Source organism: Nannobrachium achirus, assembly GCF_963921795.1.
Source record: "Nannobrachium achirus genome assembly, chromosome: 8".
NCBI classification, from domain to species: domain Eukaryota; kingdom Metazoa; phylum Chordata; class Actinopteri; order Myctophiformes; family Myctophidae; genus Nannobrachium; species Nannobrachium achirus.
In genome coordinates, this window is record NC_137817.1 from 64,046,471 (window position 1) to 64,066,095 (window position 19,625).

At 42.1% G+C, this 19,625-nt stretch overlaps 1 protein-coding gene across 1 annotated transcript in view; it reads right to left on the reverse strand.

The window, feature by feature from the left end:
* Positions 1 to 6,993: 6,993 nt before the first annotated feature.
* rsrc1 (arginine/serine-rich coiled-coil 1) overlaps positions 6,994 to 19,625 on the reverse strand; it is a 322,249-nt gene continuing 309,617 nt past the window's right edge. Inside the window, exons 9-10 of the mRNA XM_080731516.1 lie at positions 15,489 to 15,599; positions 6,994 to 7,339 (exon numbers count right to left, since the gene is read on the reverse strand). Coding sequence (XP_080587642.1) covers positions 7,250 to 7,339; positions 15,489 to 15,599 — 201 coding nt within the window. The 3' untranslated portion in view covers positions 6,994 to 7,249. The remainder of the gene's footprint in view (positions 7,340 to 15,488; positions 15,600 to 19,625) is intronic.

Genomic DNA, 19,625 nt, shown 5'->3' on the forward strand with positions numbered 1-19,625 from the left:
ATTTCCAGATTGAAGTGAGTTTCCCAAGCACGATGAAACAGAACAGCCTAAATGAAGCCCTCACAGTCACAGCAGCAGTGAATTCAAGTCCAGACTGCAGTGATGACCAAAGCAGAACAGTCCAGAAACACAACTCTCACTACTCTAGTGTCTGCAGCTTGTCAAGTGTCAACCATGCACTATAGGAGGCTCCCAGTCGCTTCTGACTGGGTCTACCCCGAACCATGTGACCCCAAACACCAGCCTCTGATTGGACAGCTATTCACAGCTTCTTTCTGAACAGGTTCTGTCAGCAGCAAATGTTTACGTGTGGCTGCCATGACAACACCAGGAGGAGGTATAGGCTACTATAGGAAATGGATGTCTCTAATGATGATGATGATAATAATTTAAAAAGATAATATAATATAATAAGCTTACAGCTCTCATACATATAGAATTCTGCCCAAAGTGCTTCACAGAAAATTGGTAAATGAATAAATAAATGATAACAGCTAGCAATTAGAACAAATAACCAAACAATACAGTTTTAGGTAAAAACAAAAACAATGAAATAAAAATAAAAATAGAAATAGAATAACATGGACATCAAATGAAATGCCATCTGCAAAAGTTGTTAGTTAGGGTTTGTATTTTGTATCTTATGCACTTGCACTAGCACTTATCTTTTTCCTTAGCGTGGTTAATATGGTATGCATTATAGCACACTGTAAGTGCTATAGTGTCAGTGTTGTACAAGAACACGGCATTTTCATCACACACAAGAATTCAGAAGAGCTGGGGCTTTAGTCATGAACTGTCAAATGTCACCACCATGACTTCAGCCATTTCCAACATATCTAGTGTCCTCTTTTTTTGGCATAACATGCTGGGGTGGCAACAACAGAGCAGGTGACACGTTTAACCTAAACAGACTGGTGAAGAAAGCAGGCTCTGTCGTTGGGTCCTCTCTGCAGGGGGTGGAGGAAGTAACCAGGGTGCGCACTGCGAAGAAGCTAGATTCCATCTTGGAGAACTCCTCCCACCCCCTCCATCTAGAGATCACCAGTTACTGGAGTAAGAGAGGAAACGACCGCTTTACCTACCCAGTACGGAGATGTGAGAGATTAGGAAAATCTTTTGTACCGGCTGCCCTTAAGCTGTACAACGAGACACATAACGGACGCTTGAAAAGGTCTCCCTTCCTAACTTAGACTTACGGAACCATTGCTGTATTGACTTTGACCTCTAAGGAACAATTGCTGTATTGACTTTGACCTCTAAGGACCTTCCAGGAAGAGTGCTCATGTGCGCCTTGCGGAGACACGCTTCCTAGTTTCTTCTTTTTTTCGCACTGATTTTTGACACTGCACTATTAGGTTGTTAGTGTTGGAAGTTTCTGAGTATTTTTGCTTTGTTTAACATTGACAGTGAGATACTTGTTTGCACTAACTAGCATTGACTGCTATGGTCTCTTTTGCAAGACACTTTATGTATATATTCTTATATATTATTCGCCCCCTCTATTGATGCACCTTCTCCTTATTGGTACTGTACTGCTCTTGTCTTTGTTTTTTCCCTCTTATCTATCTTTCTTACGTCTCTGTAACTTTGTAAATAACTGTATACTGCTGTGCTACTACTGGACAACTAAATTTCCCCCTTGGGATAATAAAGGTATCTATCTATCTATCTATCTATCTTCATATAGGCTATTAGTTCCTCACTGCTATCTTTCCAGGAATTAGAGAGAGAGGCTGTTGTTTCTATCAGCTTGAGACAGACACCAGATAAAAGAGCACCTGTCTGCAATTTACAACTGGACATGTCTCGTGAAAATAAATGAACCCCCCCCCCCATTTGTTTTTCTGTAAATATACTTTTACTACTCTTATAGTATTGATGGTTTATTAGTATTGTATGTCTCTATGATAAAAAAAAGAAAAAAAAAGAATTGCAGATGCCCTAGCACCCAAGTATTATAAATCCTTGTTTTGAGTGGTGTAACATTGTAATATTTTGAAATAGGCCTATGGACTTTCGATATTCATGAGCTGTATGTCATAAGAATTCAAAATCTTAAAAAAACTTTGTGAACATTCTTGTCAAAGATTTTGCCACCGACATACAAATCATGAGCGGACAATAATATTAACAGAAACACAAAAAGAGCTATAGCCAACTTTGAGTGCACAAACGGAACCAAATAGACCGCATGCTGGGTCCATTTGGTTCCGTTTGTGCACTCTCAGAGTTATGGGGGTCTTTGAAAATAAATAAAGTTAGAGAACCACTCACTGTCCTGGTGGACTCCTAATGTGCCATAGAGTCGTAGTAAATCAGTGTCATACATATTCAGAAGAAAACCTGGAGACTGACATTCAGTAATTGTGTCTTATGATTAAAAGAAGATAACATTATAATGTTATGTAAAAACAAAAACTAAAAAAACTTGCCACGGACAACGACAAGTCTTTGCCATGGACACATCCCTGTACGGACACATTGATGACCTCTGGTTGAACATGGGTGAAGTCAGTGGTCCTTTCGTTCTTTAAGTGTGTGGCTCCCTGCGGGGCGTGAGGGGACACAGAATGCCACCCGACACTGTGGCATGTGGCACGCTGTGACGTAAGGAGGAGCAACCAGCTGGTGACAGACTTACACACACAGGGGTGTCGCACCAAATTATGGGCCCTGGGTACTTTAACTATTCAAAAATAGCAGATCTACAAGCTCACAGCGCGGCACAGAGTGCCGCGCTGCGAGCTTGTAGCTCTGCTATTTTTGAAAAACATATGTTTTTTGAAAAACCTATGTTTCTATGTCAGTGGTGCTCAAACCTTTTCATGTGAAGGACCCCCAAAATGATATGTATTTGGCCACGGACCTCCATCTCAAAATATTTAGTTCCAGGGACGCCCCCAGAAGCAGAGTTTGAGTTACAAATGCACTGTGAGCTTGTACAGTATATCTGCTATTTTTCAATAGCTAAAGTATAACATAATTAAGTCCCCTCCACCTTGGGCCCTGGTAACTCAGTCCCACTTTCCCCCCCTTGTGACGCCCCTGTACACATACGCTTCTCCTTCTTTTCTTTTTTTTTACCAGTGGAAGTGAGATCACACGCATAATCTGCGATCTCACTTGTCACACACTATATGCTGTCTTAAATCTTATTTCATGGGTGCTTTAACTTGCATGCTTTGTACCTTGTGTCATACAGTCTGTGTTGGGGAAGTTAAAGTTACATGTAACTGAGTTATGTAACTAAGTTACATTTTGCTAACATATTTCTGTAACTCGTCAATAACTGAGATACTTTTGGGGTAATTTTTGGCTCAAGTTACAAGTTACAAGCGAAGTTATAATTTTACATTTAAGTTTTGTTAAAGGAGCTATAGTCAACTTTTTCATTTTGGAATCCATATACAAGAATAGAAGAGGGATGTAAACAAAGTCAGCCTGACAACGACCAAAATGATTATTTTACGCTTTTTGTGGTCATTCTTGAAAAGAAACACATTATGAAGCTTAATTTATAAAATATTTTCAAAACATTATTTTTATTTTAGCATCCGTTTTTCAAAAAAAAGTTGACTATAGCTCCTTTAAGATTGACGATCAAATGTCCTCAACAGATCATGATTTTCTTCTTTTTCTAACTTTATTTTAGGAACACAGATGTTTACTAAAGAAAATGTCAACCTTTTTGAAATAAAACGTAAAACTCAGTTGAGAGGCATATTTCTGCTGGCATGTGACTTTCTTTCTAACACTGCATACAGTATATCATTACAGGTGCTGTTAAGTGATATTTTCCTTATGCTTAAACTACTTGAAAACATCATTGCTATGGGAATTCCCAGTGTCTCTGCAACTCTTTTCAGGTTATCCATATAGAGAGGACTCATACGGCATGCAGGATGAACAACTGAAATTGGAAATGATGAAACATCAATAGCAAAAAGCCACAATTGTAATCGCAACACTTAACTATAACATTTAAGCTGGTAAATGCTCTGTGAGGGGTTCTCTCACCTGACTGGATGAAATTGGTATCCCAGCTGAAGTATGTATTTTCTGTTCACTAAAGAGCAGGAGAAATGGAGACACTCCTGTTAGTGAACAAACCCTGTATAGAGCAAGCATATACCATCTGGATATAGCTTTAACATTTTAACTAAAATAAACTGGTAGCCTATCTTTAACAAGAACACCACTTACACCCATGAGCCCTATAGTGTCTCTATTCTAGTGTAGGCATGTTAGGTGAACATTCTGCAAAATGTGTCAAAAACAATCTGTCAAAAAAATACCAGATCTGCTATTTACAGTATATACATACAGTATAGGCCAGGGGTCTTCAACGTTTTCAGGCCAAGGACCCCTTAGTTGAGAAAGAGAGAGATGAAGCAGGGACCCCCACAACCTGTTAATAGATTCATGGTTTCATCTTTTGACAGCACAATCATCTGTGTATTTTGCAATCATGTAAATGTATTTAACCACTTGAACCGTCAACACTTAAAACACTTGACCTTTCAATCTGTACTTAATCTGCTTTTTCCCCCCTCTACACCAAAGCTAGCCGAAAATAACTGATCTACAAGCTCACAATGCCTCGTGCTGCGAGGCGTTGTGAGCTTGTAGATCTGCTATTTTTGGCTAAAGAATATGGACGCTAGGGTTCAAATGGTTAATATAAAAAAGCAGAAAAAAAGCTTTCTATCACACAAAGATTTGGAGGACCCCTGTACCCCCTAGGGGTCCCGGGCCCCCTGTTGAAGACCCCTGGTATAGGCAGCACGGTAGCGTGTGGGTGAAGGGAGTGACATTCTGTCTTCCTCCTCAGGATAGCTCAACCATCTGGTAACTCCACAAATAGGACTCCCTCTCTACTGTCTTCAATATCGACCCATGCAGGCCAATAGAGACATTAGTGAACAAATCGAGTCTTGGTTTGCAGTAGGGAGCCGTTCCTTTTTTGATGAGGGAATAAATTCTTAATTAAAAGTATTAAAATACTGCAATGTAGAAATACGCTGCCACGGAATTAAAATGTAGAGTAAAAGTACAAAAGTATTGGTATCAAAATGTACTTAATTACCAATAGTAGAAAGTACTCATTATGCAGAATGTCCCATGTTACAAGTTTTCCAATGAATAAAATTTAGAAAAAGAAAACATTTGAAAATAGCCGATCTACATTGTGAGCTTGTAGATCGCTATTTTCAAATGGCCGAAATGATTTGTAATTATAATCAAAATCTGCAAAGTGACAAGTAACTAAAATTTGTCTTTTGAACGGCTCTTTGAAAGGAACAGATCTCAGAGATCCAGCTCACTTCAAAGAGCCATAAATCCCATCTCTAGAGTACAGTAGGGCTGAGGGCCACACGTTATAACGCAGAAACCTCTCATCTCCACATTTTCAAACTTGTTCTTGTAAATGACTGCCCTACTTGGACCCTACTTGATCACACTAAAGCATCGCACAAAAGCATCAAAAGTAGCAGATCCGCAAGCTCAAGGTTTTTTAGCTTGTCGATCTGCAACTTTAGCTGTTTTTGAATTTGAACAGTTTAACAGTTTTTGAACATATGAGGTTTGCACCCGACAGAGACGATATAGAATCATCATGCACACTGCTGCTAGGAGACTCTACAGGAACATCACAGTATAAAAGCAGCAGTGTGACTCATGTCCAGTGACGATGGACAGATGGAGGTACAGTATACTGTGTGTACTGTTGCTCAAGTTGAGTCAGGTTGCTGTTAACTACAGGTGTTGTAATACGGTGATGCCTTCGTCTATTTATACATTTATATATGAGGAACGGACCATGTCACCTGGGACTTAGCCATCAAAATGTCCGTACACGGACAAATGTGTCCATGGAAAAGGCATTTTAGATTTTCTGTTTCATACACCATTATAATGTTCTTATTTTTATCGTAATACCCAATTACTAAACGTTGAGTATCCAGGATTACTTCAGAATATGTCCACTAGTGGCTAGTGGTTCTCAAAAGTTTTATTTGCAAGGATCACCATAACGGAGAGCGAACAAATGGAACCAAATGGAGGGATCATGTCATCTTTTCGACAACCAAAATTAACCCTAACTTCCGTGGGGTGAGTAGCGATACCTGCCGACGCACCGTTGTCGAAATGATGTGCATTCGAAAAAGCAAGATTTCCCCCCAAATGGACACGTATAGGGTCCATTTGTAATATTAGTGTATTAGTGAAACAACAAGACATTGGAAAGGAGTCAGCTTAGGTGGTTCGGGCATATAGTACGGATGCCCCCCAGGCGCCTTCCTAGGAAGGTCCTCGATGCACGTCCCACTGGGAGGAGACCCCGTGGCAGACCAAAGACCAGATGGAGGGATTATATCTCCAAACTGGCTTGGGAACGCCTCGGTATACTCCCAGAGGGAGTGGAGGAAGTTGCTCGGGATAAGGAAATCTGGAAGTCTCAGTTGGAACTGCTACCCCCGCGACCCGATTCCGGATAAGTGGTTGAAGATGGATTGATGGATGGATGGATAGATGAACTCCATTTCATAACCTTAATATTAAACGCTTTCATTTCGGATTGAAAAACAATTTATTCCTTTAGTTTCAAGTCATTCTGCAACGTATTCCATATCGTTGCTGTCGGGCAGGGAAAAGAGAATACTTCTCTTCCCTCACAGTGGGGACGGCCCCCATTCTGAGTAAAACACACCAGTAAATTATTCACAAATCACATGTCAGATCATGTTCATGTTTTATTACAAAACACAATATATAACCACTAAATCTAAACCTACATGTTCAAACAGATCACTGCATTTACTTCTTCATGAAAAAAACTAAATCAGCATGTCATTTTTTATCCTTTTTAAAATTATTATTCCAAAAACGAATTAAAGCATAATGTTTAGTTTCATGACAACGAAATGCCATGTCAAAAACCGGAAGGGGGGGAAAAAAAAAAAGTTTGGAAAAAAACAGGGCTGTTAACTCAATGTCTTCATTTTGGTTCCTTAAGATAACATGATGAAGGTCTAATAGACTAAAACATGTTATATTCACATTTAACTTTATTTCTTGCATTGTGCCCTCTCCTATGCTCCTGTCACCCTGGGAGGTATACCAAAAGACTTGATTTTTAAAGGGCTATAAACTGTAACATTAAGATTGGTAAACAAAAAAAGAAAGAAGAGGACTGGATCAAAGGATGCCTCCCCAGGAAGCTTGTGGACCGGGGACCCTGTGGTCACACAGGGACCCCTGTGAGCCTCTCCTGCCTCAGGGCCACCAGTCTGTTGAGCCACAGCTCCTCTGCCTTCTCCTTGTCCATGAACAACTGTAGAACGGGAAGCGTAGAGAAGAGAGGACAGGGTTAGGAGGATCCAGGAAGACACAGACATACAGTACACACACCGAGACACAGGCAGAAACCTCTTATCTCTAGATTTTAACTTTTTGTGTGCTTTTCTTTTTGTAAATTAACACCCTATTTCAAGGGTCTTCAATAGGGGGTCCGGGACCCCTAGGGGGTCCTCAGAGTTACTGCAGGGGGTCCTCCAAATCTTTCTGTAAGAGAAACTCCTTTTTTACAGTATATTAACTACTTGAACCCTAACTTTGCCCAAAAGAGCTTGTAGATCGGCTATTTTTGGAAAAGAGCTTTGGTGTAGAGGAGAAAAAGAGCAGACTAAGTACAGAGTGAAAGATCAATTTTATTATGTATTGACGGTTCAAGTGGTTAAATATCCAATGAATCCAAAATACACAGATGATTGAGCTGTCAAACAATGAAACTATATGGAATCTATGAAAAGGTTGGGGAGGGGGTCCCTGCTTCATCTCTCTCTCATCTAAGGGGTCCTTGGCCTGAACATGTTGAAGACCCCTGCCCTACTTGATCATACTACTACAGCATCACACAAAAGCATCAAAAGTAGCAGATCAACAAGCTCTATTTTTGGGGGTTTCCACCTAACTGAGACAAAATCTAAAGACGCACCTCTTCTTCCTTGCCACACGCACCCACCCTCCAGCCCACAGTGCCCGCCCCACATGCACCTTCGCTGGGCCGCTACGCTGCCAGTAATGTCCCGTCAGTCTCCCCAGGCCGGATAAAGCGCATAGGAGTCGAAGCATAAACCGTCCTGTATTTATTTATTGTTGTGTGAATGTGATATTTGCATCGATATTGGAAGAGAGATGCGCGGAGGTCGCAGAGGAGATTGAATACGCCACGCCGGGAAAGGCAGGAGCTGTGAAGAGGGGAAAGGCTCTCATGCAGAATTATGGAGATCGATTTTGACTTAACGCAGAAATTGACCGTCGCAAAAAGAAGAATGCGCTGTCAATTCGCATTTGAACCGAACCTCATTTTGATATCTTAGCCAACCATAGCGATCGGCTCCAATCTAAATCTAATCGACTGCTTAGATTGCTTAGTTTAGAGTGTTGATGGTCTCTCTTGAACTCTGGCAGAGCTAGAAAATGATCACTAAATCACCAACACCGTTATTTAAAAATCCGGTTCTTTCCACATCACTAGCGTCTTGTGTTAGTTCTTCATTGTGGTGCTTTTTTTGGCGTTATGCAAAACATCAGCTCACAGTACTTATAACCACACGTCTTAATCAGCCAAGCCGTGTTACTCATACAGTATTACTCATACAGTGCCCAGAACTTTGCTTTTCCAACTGACGAGCTGAAAGAGGCAGCGGTGACTGTACCAGCTACGGTAATGGCAAGTCGTTGTACTACAGTCTAGTCAGCCTCTCGTTCCTCTATATGGGACATTTCATCCAGCGTGTGCAAGGGACTTGTAAGAGTTCCACTTCCCAGCAGTGAGCTGGCATGGTGGCAGAAAGTGGCACAGGGCTGTTAGTTCAGCGTGGCCCTGTGACCGTCCGATGACCTGACCTCTGCATGGACCTTCGAGTCACGCCGCGATGATGTCATACTAACGTGGAAGTGGGCTGTGGAATGTCGAGTCCTGATAACCTCCACTCAGCAGAGGAGAGACAGGCAAGTAGTGATGTCCGATATTGACTTTTTTACCGATAACCGTCATTGTCAAACTCTTAATTTCTGATACTGATGTATGCTGGCTTTTTCACCAAAAGTCAACTAATTGTCAGGTAACATCACATATTTAATCAAATAAAATAGCTATACTGTAGTATCAATACAACATCAAATAAATCTAATATAATATATAGCTATCTAGCGATGATTCTCAAGAGTGGGAGAGATGGGGGAGTGTATCTTTATATCAATATTATGGAAAACACATATTGAAGTAGTTTCAAATGTTCTTATTGATATTTTTGACAACACTACCATACAGTAAGAACTCATGTTAAAAAAAAAGGAAATCATAAAAAATAAAATAAAATAAAAGATTTTTTACCGATACCAATATTTTCCGATATGATTTTTTTATGCTAATATCGGCCGATAATATCGGGAGGCCAATAATATCGGACATCCCTACAGGCAAGAAAATGGATGTGAAAGAACCAAGCATACAATCATGTCGCTCATTACCGCATCACAGAACCACAGCTCTGCAGGCCTGAAGCCCGAGTTATACTTAAAGGCCCGCTGACACGCCCAGGAATTATAATAGTATGATACAGTAGGTCACATGGTCTCTCGGAAAACGGTCTGAAACAGTCTGAAACTCATGTCACAGTGTAATCTGCCCCTCGCTCCCCAACAACAGCTGACCAGTACAGTAAGTAGTCTAAGTACAGTCAATTAATTTGATTGGCTTATAATTGTGCATTCCCACAATGACATCATAACAATATTAACTCATATTTTAAGTTAAAGTGACAGTACCCCTTTAGGTGACAGTACCCCTTTAAGTCACTCGTGGGCGCCGTGAACCGAAAACAGGCGATCTACAAGGTCAAAAACGCGTCCCCATCGCCATGTGCTGTGAGCTTGTACGCCGGCTATTTTCGGTTGCGCGACGACATCGGAGCGCCCAACCGAGTATAAATCAGACGTATATCAACGATATTACTGGACTAACGTTAGCGGCCGGGCTATTACATTATGGCTGCTTTGTGATATGGAGACGGCAGTCAGACAGAGAAACCCTCCCTGTCTGACAAATGAAAGCATCTGTTTATTAGGAGCCTGGAGGAGACGTAAGACACCCAAACTACAGCGGCCCCCGACCACAGGAACAGACACAAATCCACGAATGACAGACACCCAACATTTCCATATTCGCTCTGTGTGTATGTGTGTGTGTTTGTGTGCGTGCGACTCCTTCAACACAGCGCGCACGTGTACTGCGTACCGTTTAACGCCTGTGTAATGATGTGTGTCTAATAGTGTCTATAACGTGCTGGATCGGAGGCGAGCGAGCGAGCGAAGCCCTGGTGATGTCTGTCCATCCTTCACCGCTTAAGCCATTCAGGCCTAGAATTATTGAACGCTTTAACAATCGGAAAATAGCGGATATACAAGCTCACAGCGCGGCACCGAGTGCCGCGCTGCGAGCTTGTAGATCTGCTATTTTTGAAAAAAATCATTTGTGCACATTTTTGAATATCTCATTTTTAAAGTGAACATTTTGTAACTCAAATTTTGCTTCTGGGGGGGTCCCTAGAAGTAAATATTTTGAGATGGGGGTCCGTGGCCAAATACATATCATTTTGGGGGTCCTTGACATGAAAAAGTTTGAGCACCACTGACATAGAAACATAGGTTTTTCAAAAAACCTTAGAAGGATTGGATTTAGGAGACACTTATAGATTCGGGTCAAACTCGGGTCAAAATTCAAATGCTCACTATTTTGTAATAGTTAAAGCATCAAATAATAATGCGTACCCGTTCTAAACGTCTTAAACCTTCCCGGGGTCGTTATGGGCGGCGCGCCAGCGTGTTATCTGCGTGTTAGATTCAACACTCACGCAAACCCTCTCTTGTCTGTCTGTCGGCCCTGCTCTGGTAGTGTGGTGCTAATGAGGGTCTGTGTGTGCGTGTGTGTGTGTGTGTGTGTGTGTGTGTGTGTGTGTGTGTGTGTGTGTGTGTGTGTGTGTGTGTGTGCGTGCGTGCGCGTTGGCAGGGGTGACAGTATATGGGATGGGGTAATGGGACTCATCTGTCCTGATTGGGACTGAGGCAGGGGCCGGGGCCCGCCTGGGGCATATTACTGCCATACATCAGCCTGTCGGAGTTTGTGTGTGTGTGTGTGTGTGTGTGTGTGTGTGTGTGTGTCAGGGTGGAGGGAGGGTGGGGGTGGTTGATCTGCATACGTCAGGCTCTAACCGAGTTTTCCCTCCGGAGATAGATGAGAGGGAAGCCCCAGGGAGCAATATTAGAGTTTAGTTTAGTTTCTTGCTGTTGCTTTTTTTTTTTTTTTTTTTTTCCAGTAGAAGGGAGGGTTGTTTCTGGGTTGAGTTGAGGATGCATTGCATTGGGCCTCTATCAATGCACTATGCTATACTATACTTGTTTGCAGTGCTGCACTCCAATAACTGTCCTAATTATTAAATATCTATTAATAGTTCATGCATTATGCTTGATCAGTAAGTGCATGGCCAGGCTGAACTTTAAGTGTTCTTAATTATCGTTATCTTACTACCTTTTTAATTATATTCCTCTACTCCTAACTGTATCAGTGTTTCATGACTACTTTGTGCCGCGTTGCGAGCTTGTACATCTGCTATTTTGCAGATTTGTGTTCCAGATTAAACTTTTTCATAGATTTCATAGATAGTTGGATTCATGCTAATGTGAATTTTCGGACCATTAACATTTTAAAACGTTTAAAACTTGACCTTTGATCTACACATCTTCACTTGCCTCCCGGCATGCACACTTAAGCCTCTCCAACTGATCCAAAATGCCGCGGCACGATTGGTCTCGTCTCCCCCTTCCTCCGCTCCCTCCACTGGCTCCCAGTTGCGGCCCGCACAGAATACAAAACACTGATGCTGGCTTTCAAAGCAGCCAAAGGTACGGCTCCTCCATACCTCCAAAACCTGGTCAACCCCTAACAACCCCACCCGTTCACTCAGATCAGCCAACACAGGGATGCTCACAGAAGTTCAGAACCCTCTCTAAAAACGCGAGGACAAAAATCCACTGGTCCTAGACAATTCACCCTCCTGGACCCCAAATGAATAAACTCCCTGTCACACTTAGAACTACAGACTCACTCCCTAGCTTCCACCGTGGCCTGAAGACTCACCTCTTCAGACTCCACCTAAACCCATAGCACTCGCCTACCATCAATGACCACCTGTCATTGAGCAAAGGCTTTTTATTTAAAGTTGTTCACTGAATAGGTGCTTGGTCTGCTTAGATTATTTTAATATTTGTATGCATTTGATGTACTGATGTTGATGTATTGATGTATTACCTTGCTTATTGTAAGTCGCTCTGGATTAAGAGTGTCTGATAAATGCCTAAACTGTAAATTGTTAAATGTACACAGCGCCAGTAGATCTGCTCTTTTCGGCTAATAGCGGAGCGGCTAACTGCCCTTTTTCATCAGAATCTTTCAGTTCATGATAAAAGCGTGAAAATTGGCATGAACAGTCTCCATGGATCACTTGACAAGAAAATTGTCCGAGGCAATTGAAATTTCAAGATGGCGGCCATTTTTCAAGATGGCCACCACCGTAGTGAAGCAATTAAGTGATATAAGGGTTTATTTGATGATACAAGCATGGAAATTGGCATGAGCAGTCTCTGTGGGTCACTTGACAATAAGCCACCCACAGCTACTTGAAATTTCAAGATGGCGGCCATTTTTCAAGATGGCCACCACCTTATGGGAGCACTAAGTGATATAATGGTTTATTTGGTGATACAAGCATGAAAATTGCCATGAGCTGTCTCAAAGGCTCATTTGACAAGAAAATGCTCACAGCCACTTTACATTTCAAGATGGCAGACATTTTTTAAGATTGCCACCACCTAAATGGAGCATTAAGCAATATAATTGTTTAGTTAATGACACAAGCATGCAAATTAGTATGATCAGTCTCTATGACAAGAAATCACTTCCAGCCACTTGAAATTTCTATTTTCAAGATGGCTGCCCCCTGGATCCTCAAAAGATCCATTTTCTCATAGAAATGTATTTATTTTTCATTAAGGACGATTTGGTGTAATTTTATTTTAGATTATGTTAAAGAACAACTTTTAACACATCATCAAAATACAACATTTGTTGATCATAGATAGATTAGAAAAGAGTGAATATCTGCACTACCAGGGCACAAACCAGATGGTGTACAGATCGCACAGGATTTAAATGGCATGAATGATTGGATTAAGTGTAGGGTTAAGGCATGAACTTGGTTGTATCCCATACATCAAAGTGCCAGGTAAAAGGTGGTAAAAGGATAAACTACTGCTGCTGAAGACACCGACGATACCAAAGATATCCATGTCAAGAGGCCAAGAAGATCCCAGCCCTGCAAAAGCTTTGTGCTTTATCTGTGAGAGCATTGATCTTATTTATATTGACTCATAGAATAGACTATGTGACAACCAGGAATAGTCTGGTGACCACTGGAGAGACGGGTGACAGCTGGAATGTAGACGGCATCCGGGAGCAGGTTGGGTTAGTGCCTCAGCTTGTGTCTTCCGTGAGGAAGAAGCCCAACAAACCCACGGTTAGGAGGGCCATTCAAGCCGCAAGCGGAGCCTGCATGCGGCACCACCATTGGGCCAGGTGGAGCCTACAGTACCATTGCAGCTCAAGAATGTACCACTCCTGAGTGAAATGTCTGGGGCTGGAGTCTGGTGCAATGCACAGGTCCTGGACCTGGTGAGACATAGGAGGGGCCCGGACAGGAGTCAATCCACAAAGCTTAGTCCCTCCATGCGCGAGATTTCCCTCTCCCAGTTTCGGCAGAGTAGTTCCGGAGCGGTGGAGTGAATGGTCCTGTCTTTCCCCAATGGGAGACTGATCGTGGGTAGCTACTAGGACATAAGTCTTACTAACTTAATCATAAGCCTGATGTTAACCATATCATTAAGCATGATGTTGCGAGACCCGAAACCCCAATGAGCTTGGGCTACATCACTGATGATACGTCCCAGGTGTATCCATGGGATGTTTTTGTTATGAAATAATGGAACATTTCTTGCAATGGTATCATAACTTGCAATGGTATCATAACCAGTACGATTGTGCTCTCTGCTGAATAAACTCGGCTAAATTAGTTTTTCCTCAGTGACCTATTGACAAATGAAACATCTGTCCCAGTTAGTTTTCTCAAGTGTTATGATGGCTTCTGCCATGTCTTAGGCAGAGGCCGAGGGTTTATCCTTTTACCACCTTTTACCAAGCACTTTGATGTATGGGATACAACTAAGTTCATGCCTTAACCCTACACTTAGTCCAATCGTTCTTCCAATGCCATTTAAATCCTGCGCGATCTGTACACCATCCTTTTAATTAAAACCCCATTAACCATGGCTCGGCTCTCCCACACTGGCACAACCTGTCAATTCAGGTGCGGCTATCTAACTAGCTGACATTGAACCCCATTCTGAGTTTAACAGCAGTGATATATCACCAATGTGCCCTGGTAGTGCAGATACGTTTCTAATCTATCTATGATCAACACTGTTGTATGTTGAGGTGTTAAAAGTTGTTCTTTAACATAATCTAAAATAAAATTTCACCAAATCGTCCTTAATGAAGAATACATACATTTCGATGAGACAATGGATCTTTTGAGGATCCAGGGGCCCATCTTGAAATAGAAATTTCAAGTGGCTGGAAGTGATTTCTTGTCATAAAGACTGCTCATACCAATTTGCATGCTTGTGTCACTAACTAAACAATTACATTGCTTAATGCTCCATTTAGGTGGTGGCAATCTTGAAAAATGGCCGCCATCTTGAAATTTCAAGTGGCTGTGGGTGTTTTCTTGTCAAATGAGCCTTTGAGACAGCTCATGGCAATTTTCATGCTTGTATCACCAAATAAACCCTTATATCACTTAACTGCTCCACTAAGGTGGTAGCCATCTTGAAAAATGGCCGCCATCTTGAAATTTCAAGTAGCTGTGGGTGGCTTATTGTCAAGTGACCCACAGAGACTGCTCATGTCAATTTTCATGCTTGTATCACCAAATAAACCCTTATATCACTTTTTTTGCTTCACTACGTGGTGGCCATCTTGAAAAATGGCCGCCATCTTGAAATTTCAATTGCCTTGGCCAATTTTCTTGTCAAGTGACTCATGGAGACTGTTCATGCCAATTTTCACGCTTTTATCATAAATTGAAAGATCGTAGCACCTAGCTGCTCCGCTATAATGTTGCCCATCGCACAAAGAGCTGGCGGAACCCTCTGTAGTAACTCTGAGGACCCCCTAGGGGGCCCGGGCCCCTGTCATAGTGGACTGCTGGTTGTGTGGATGTGTGTGTGTGTGTGTGTGTGTGTGTGTGTGTGTGTGTGTGTGTGTGTGTGTGTGTGTGTGTGTGTGTGTCAGCCAGAGGCCTTACACTGGGGTGGGCCAGGGTGTCAGTGTCGTTGTAGCGGATGGATGTAGGGAGAGAAGACACCGTCTCTGGCTCTGTGGTCTCAGGCTCCTGCTTCACCTCCACCGGCTCCACCTGAAACATACACATACAAAGGCACAGGTACATGCACGCACGCACACACACACACACACACACACACACACACACACACACACACACACACACACACACACACACACACACACACACACAAAAGCAAATGAAATTAATTCCTCCAAATAAAGCTTTTCATGTAATACTTCTAATTAGCTGTGTGTCCCAAACAGAGGGAGGTTGGTGTATGTACGTATATACAGTACATATATACATACATCCAAATACTATGACCATTACTAAATCAAAAGTAACCAGCAAACTATACTATATACTACTATACTAATAGCAAATAGGTAAACATTTTGAAATTGTATAAGCTGTCAGCTTGTAGATCGTCTATTTTCACTATTTTTATCTGTGGAACCGAGTCAAACTAAACGAAATAACTCAACTACTACAATTTCAAGTCCTCCTCAGGGTGAAGAGGGGTCCCCATTAGGGCATTCACGAATAGTGATTTTTAGTATTCGAATTATTCGACCTCAAAGTATTCGAATAGTCAAATATTCGACAGGACTGGACAAACTGTCAAATATTAAGTACAAGGGGTGAACATTGTGAAAATAGCCGATCTACATGCTCACAACGCCTCGCGTTGCGAGGCGTTGTGAGCATGTAGATCTGCTATTTTCACAATATTTATCTGCGGAACCAAGTCACATCAAATGAAATACCTACAATTCCAAGTGCTTGTCAGGGTGGGGGTCCCCAGTTCAAATATGTTTATTTTGGGGGTCACGGCCCAAAAAGGTTTGAGAACCCCTGGTATAGAGAATTAACTAATTCATCCACCAGGGGCATTAACAACTCATTCTTATGACTTCCTATCTAGCCAAGCTTTATAAACTATATTTTTAAAGAAAAAAAAAAAGAAAAATAAGTGAATATTCGACTTCGGTGAACAATGTCGAATAGTGACTCTGATATTCGGATATTCGAATATTCGAATATTTGGTGAATGCCCTAGTCCCCATGCACTCCCCCAGTTCACATATGATTATTTTCACGGCCTGAAAAGTTGGGAACCTTTAATGTAAGGATCACAAGACAACGACATGTAGGAAGATGTGTGTCCCTCCCTGCTCTGTGCTGTTCAACAGACATCTGTGTGATAGCAAACATGCAATGTGACATTCTGCCAGCAGATGGCAGTCAGTGCACGTTTATCCGTGACAACAGGAGCTCCAAACAGCAGTCTGCAGCGGCCTGAGGAATGACCCCTCTGGTCTGGTCCATGCTAGTACTGGTACCTAGTGCAGGGGTCTTCAACGTTTTCAGGCCAAGGACCCCTTAGTAGAGAGAGATGAGGCAGGGACCCCCAAAACCTTTTCATAGATTCCGATATAGTTTCATCGTTTGACAGCACAATCATCAGTGTATTTTGGATTCATGTCAATTTGTGTTTTCAGATATTTAACCACTTGAACCGTCAATACTTCATAAACTTGACCTTTCACTCTGTACTTAGTCTGCTCTTTTTCCCCTCTACACCAAACCTCTTTGCCGGAAATATCCGATCTACAAGCTTGTAGATCTGCTATTTTTGGCAACAGTTCTCAGAATATGGACACTAGGGTTCAAGTTGTTAATATAACAAGGATTGGAAGATTCGGAGGACCCCCTGCAGTAACTCTGAGGACCCCCTGTTGAAGACCCCTGACCTAGTGTGAATCACTAGACCCTGCTGTGTGTATGAGCATGTGTAGACTACAGTGTGTGTGTGTGTGTGTGTGTGTGTGTGTGTGTGTGTGTGTGTGTGTGTGTGTGTGTGTGTGTGTGTGTGTGCGCGCGTGTGTGTGCGTGTGCGTGTGTGTGTGTGTGTGTGTGTGTGTGTGTTTATACATAGGGCAGAGAAGACACTGCAGTGTCCAGTCAATACAACCAGTGTTCTCACCAGTGTCCCCAGAGTGACTGACTGGCCTGCTGTTCACTGCTACTGACTTCACACAACAAGACTACAGTATGTATGTCAAGATTCCTTCTTAAGTCAATAACACTAGCCCTTACCCGTTCAAAGATATGAGCTCCAAATGCACTGTGCATACAGTATATGAGGGATGGAAAGTAACTTTAACCAAAGATATGAGCTCCAAAATGATGTGCAGTGTGTGGGTTATGGGATGTGCACTGTGCATACAGTATATGAGGGATGGAAAGTAACTTTAACTGGTGCTTGCATGATAATATGTAGGAGCATCAATGTAAGAAATACCCGTTTCGTTTAATGGCTCCCCCCCCCCCCCCAGCCCCCCCCGCCCGCCCACCCGCCTGCCCACCCGCCTGCGCACACACCCGCCTGCCTGCACGCACGCACACACACACACACACACACACACACACACACACACACACACACACACACACACACACACACACACACACACACACACACACACACACACACACACACACACACACACACACACACACAGAGAGAGAGCTGGTTAAACATGTTGCCTCATGCTAGATGCAGAATAGATGCGCCTCATGCTAGATGCAGAATAGATAGTAGATACACCATAAAAATGCTAATATACAGCATACGATTTGTGAAAGTGACAAACGGGCTTCACAGTTATGTTAGGTGTGTTCATATGCTAATTGTGATGCGATTTCAGATCAATTGCTCCAGCCACTGAGGAGAAACGCTGTTTCAGACAGACAGACACTCACTCACTCACTCACTCACTCAGACAGACATTCGCAAAATTATAGTATAGATGAAGACATATACAAACTAGAAAGGTGGGAACTGATTTATTAGATATGATGTCAAGTAAAGCTTGACCAATCCTATCTGATTGGGCATTACACTGTCCAATCAGAAAAGGGACAGGAAAAGTCCATTGAACTCGAGTCTGGTTGCCTAGAGCAGTGGTTCTCAACCTGTGGGTCGGGGAAATAATATTTTGGGGGGCCCCAAAATGATTAACTTAATGTGCAACAATGTTTTCTCTCTCAACAGTAAACAAACCAACATAAAGTTTAAGTGTTATAGAGGGTATATGCACATTTCTAAAGTGACAATTTAAGGACTTTTTAATACCTCTAAAAGGACAAGTTTAACAATGGCCACGCACATTCTCAAATATTAGAGGCTTAGTGCTTGTCAGGGTGGGGGGTCCCCAGTTAAAATATGCTTATTTTATTCTCAGCTTGAAAAGGTTGCAACCTCTGGTCTACATCAACCACACCAACAATTCCAAAGTTAATTTAGCTCTATGCACTGTGGCTCGACTGCGGGTGCTGGGCTGAATAGGCTTCAGTTCAAGAAGGCAGAGCCTTCTCACCAAAGCAGGTAAAAGGCACTTCTTTATGACAGCAATGAGACCATTTCATCTTCAGGTCATGTGACCTGCTTTGGTGTGCAAGGCTCTATCCTTTCTGAAATACAAACAATTCACCATTAGGTTGAAAATGCAATGTGAAGTGCAGCTTCTTAATGCTGCGAAGGCGTCTTTGATCGAGTATGATGTCGATATCTATTTTAAAACACCCAAACATTTTTGGCTTTGGGACAAATTCTATCAGGCTGGCTGGCTGAACAACTGCAGTTTGAAAACCATTGCAAACATTTCTCCCCCTTTATAGCCAGAAGGAGTGTTAAGGAAAGGAAATAGAGCCTTGGGGTTGAATGGGATAATTTATTAACACTATCAGAGTTAGATTAAACCTGGGGGATTTCAAATGAAAAATACCTACCCAGTAACTGAGATAATTGGTATTAACCAAAGTTTTCTGTTTCTTTATTGTATTTAATGGCAATGTAATTTATACAATTATACATATTCTTTCAGACAGCAACGTATAGATTCCATATCGCTCTTGCATGTCTGTATGGATTGGTGCTCATTAACAGCTGCACCAAAAGAATAAGCAGTCGGAAATCTTAAGTATCGAATACAGAGGAGAGAGGGGAATATAATGCACATCATTTATTATTCAACCGTCCCTAGAGGTTTCTGCTAAGTGAATTATGACAAGTAGCCTTTATTCTACCAT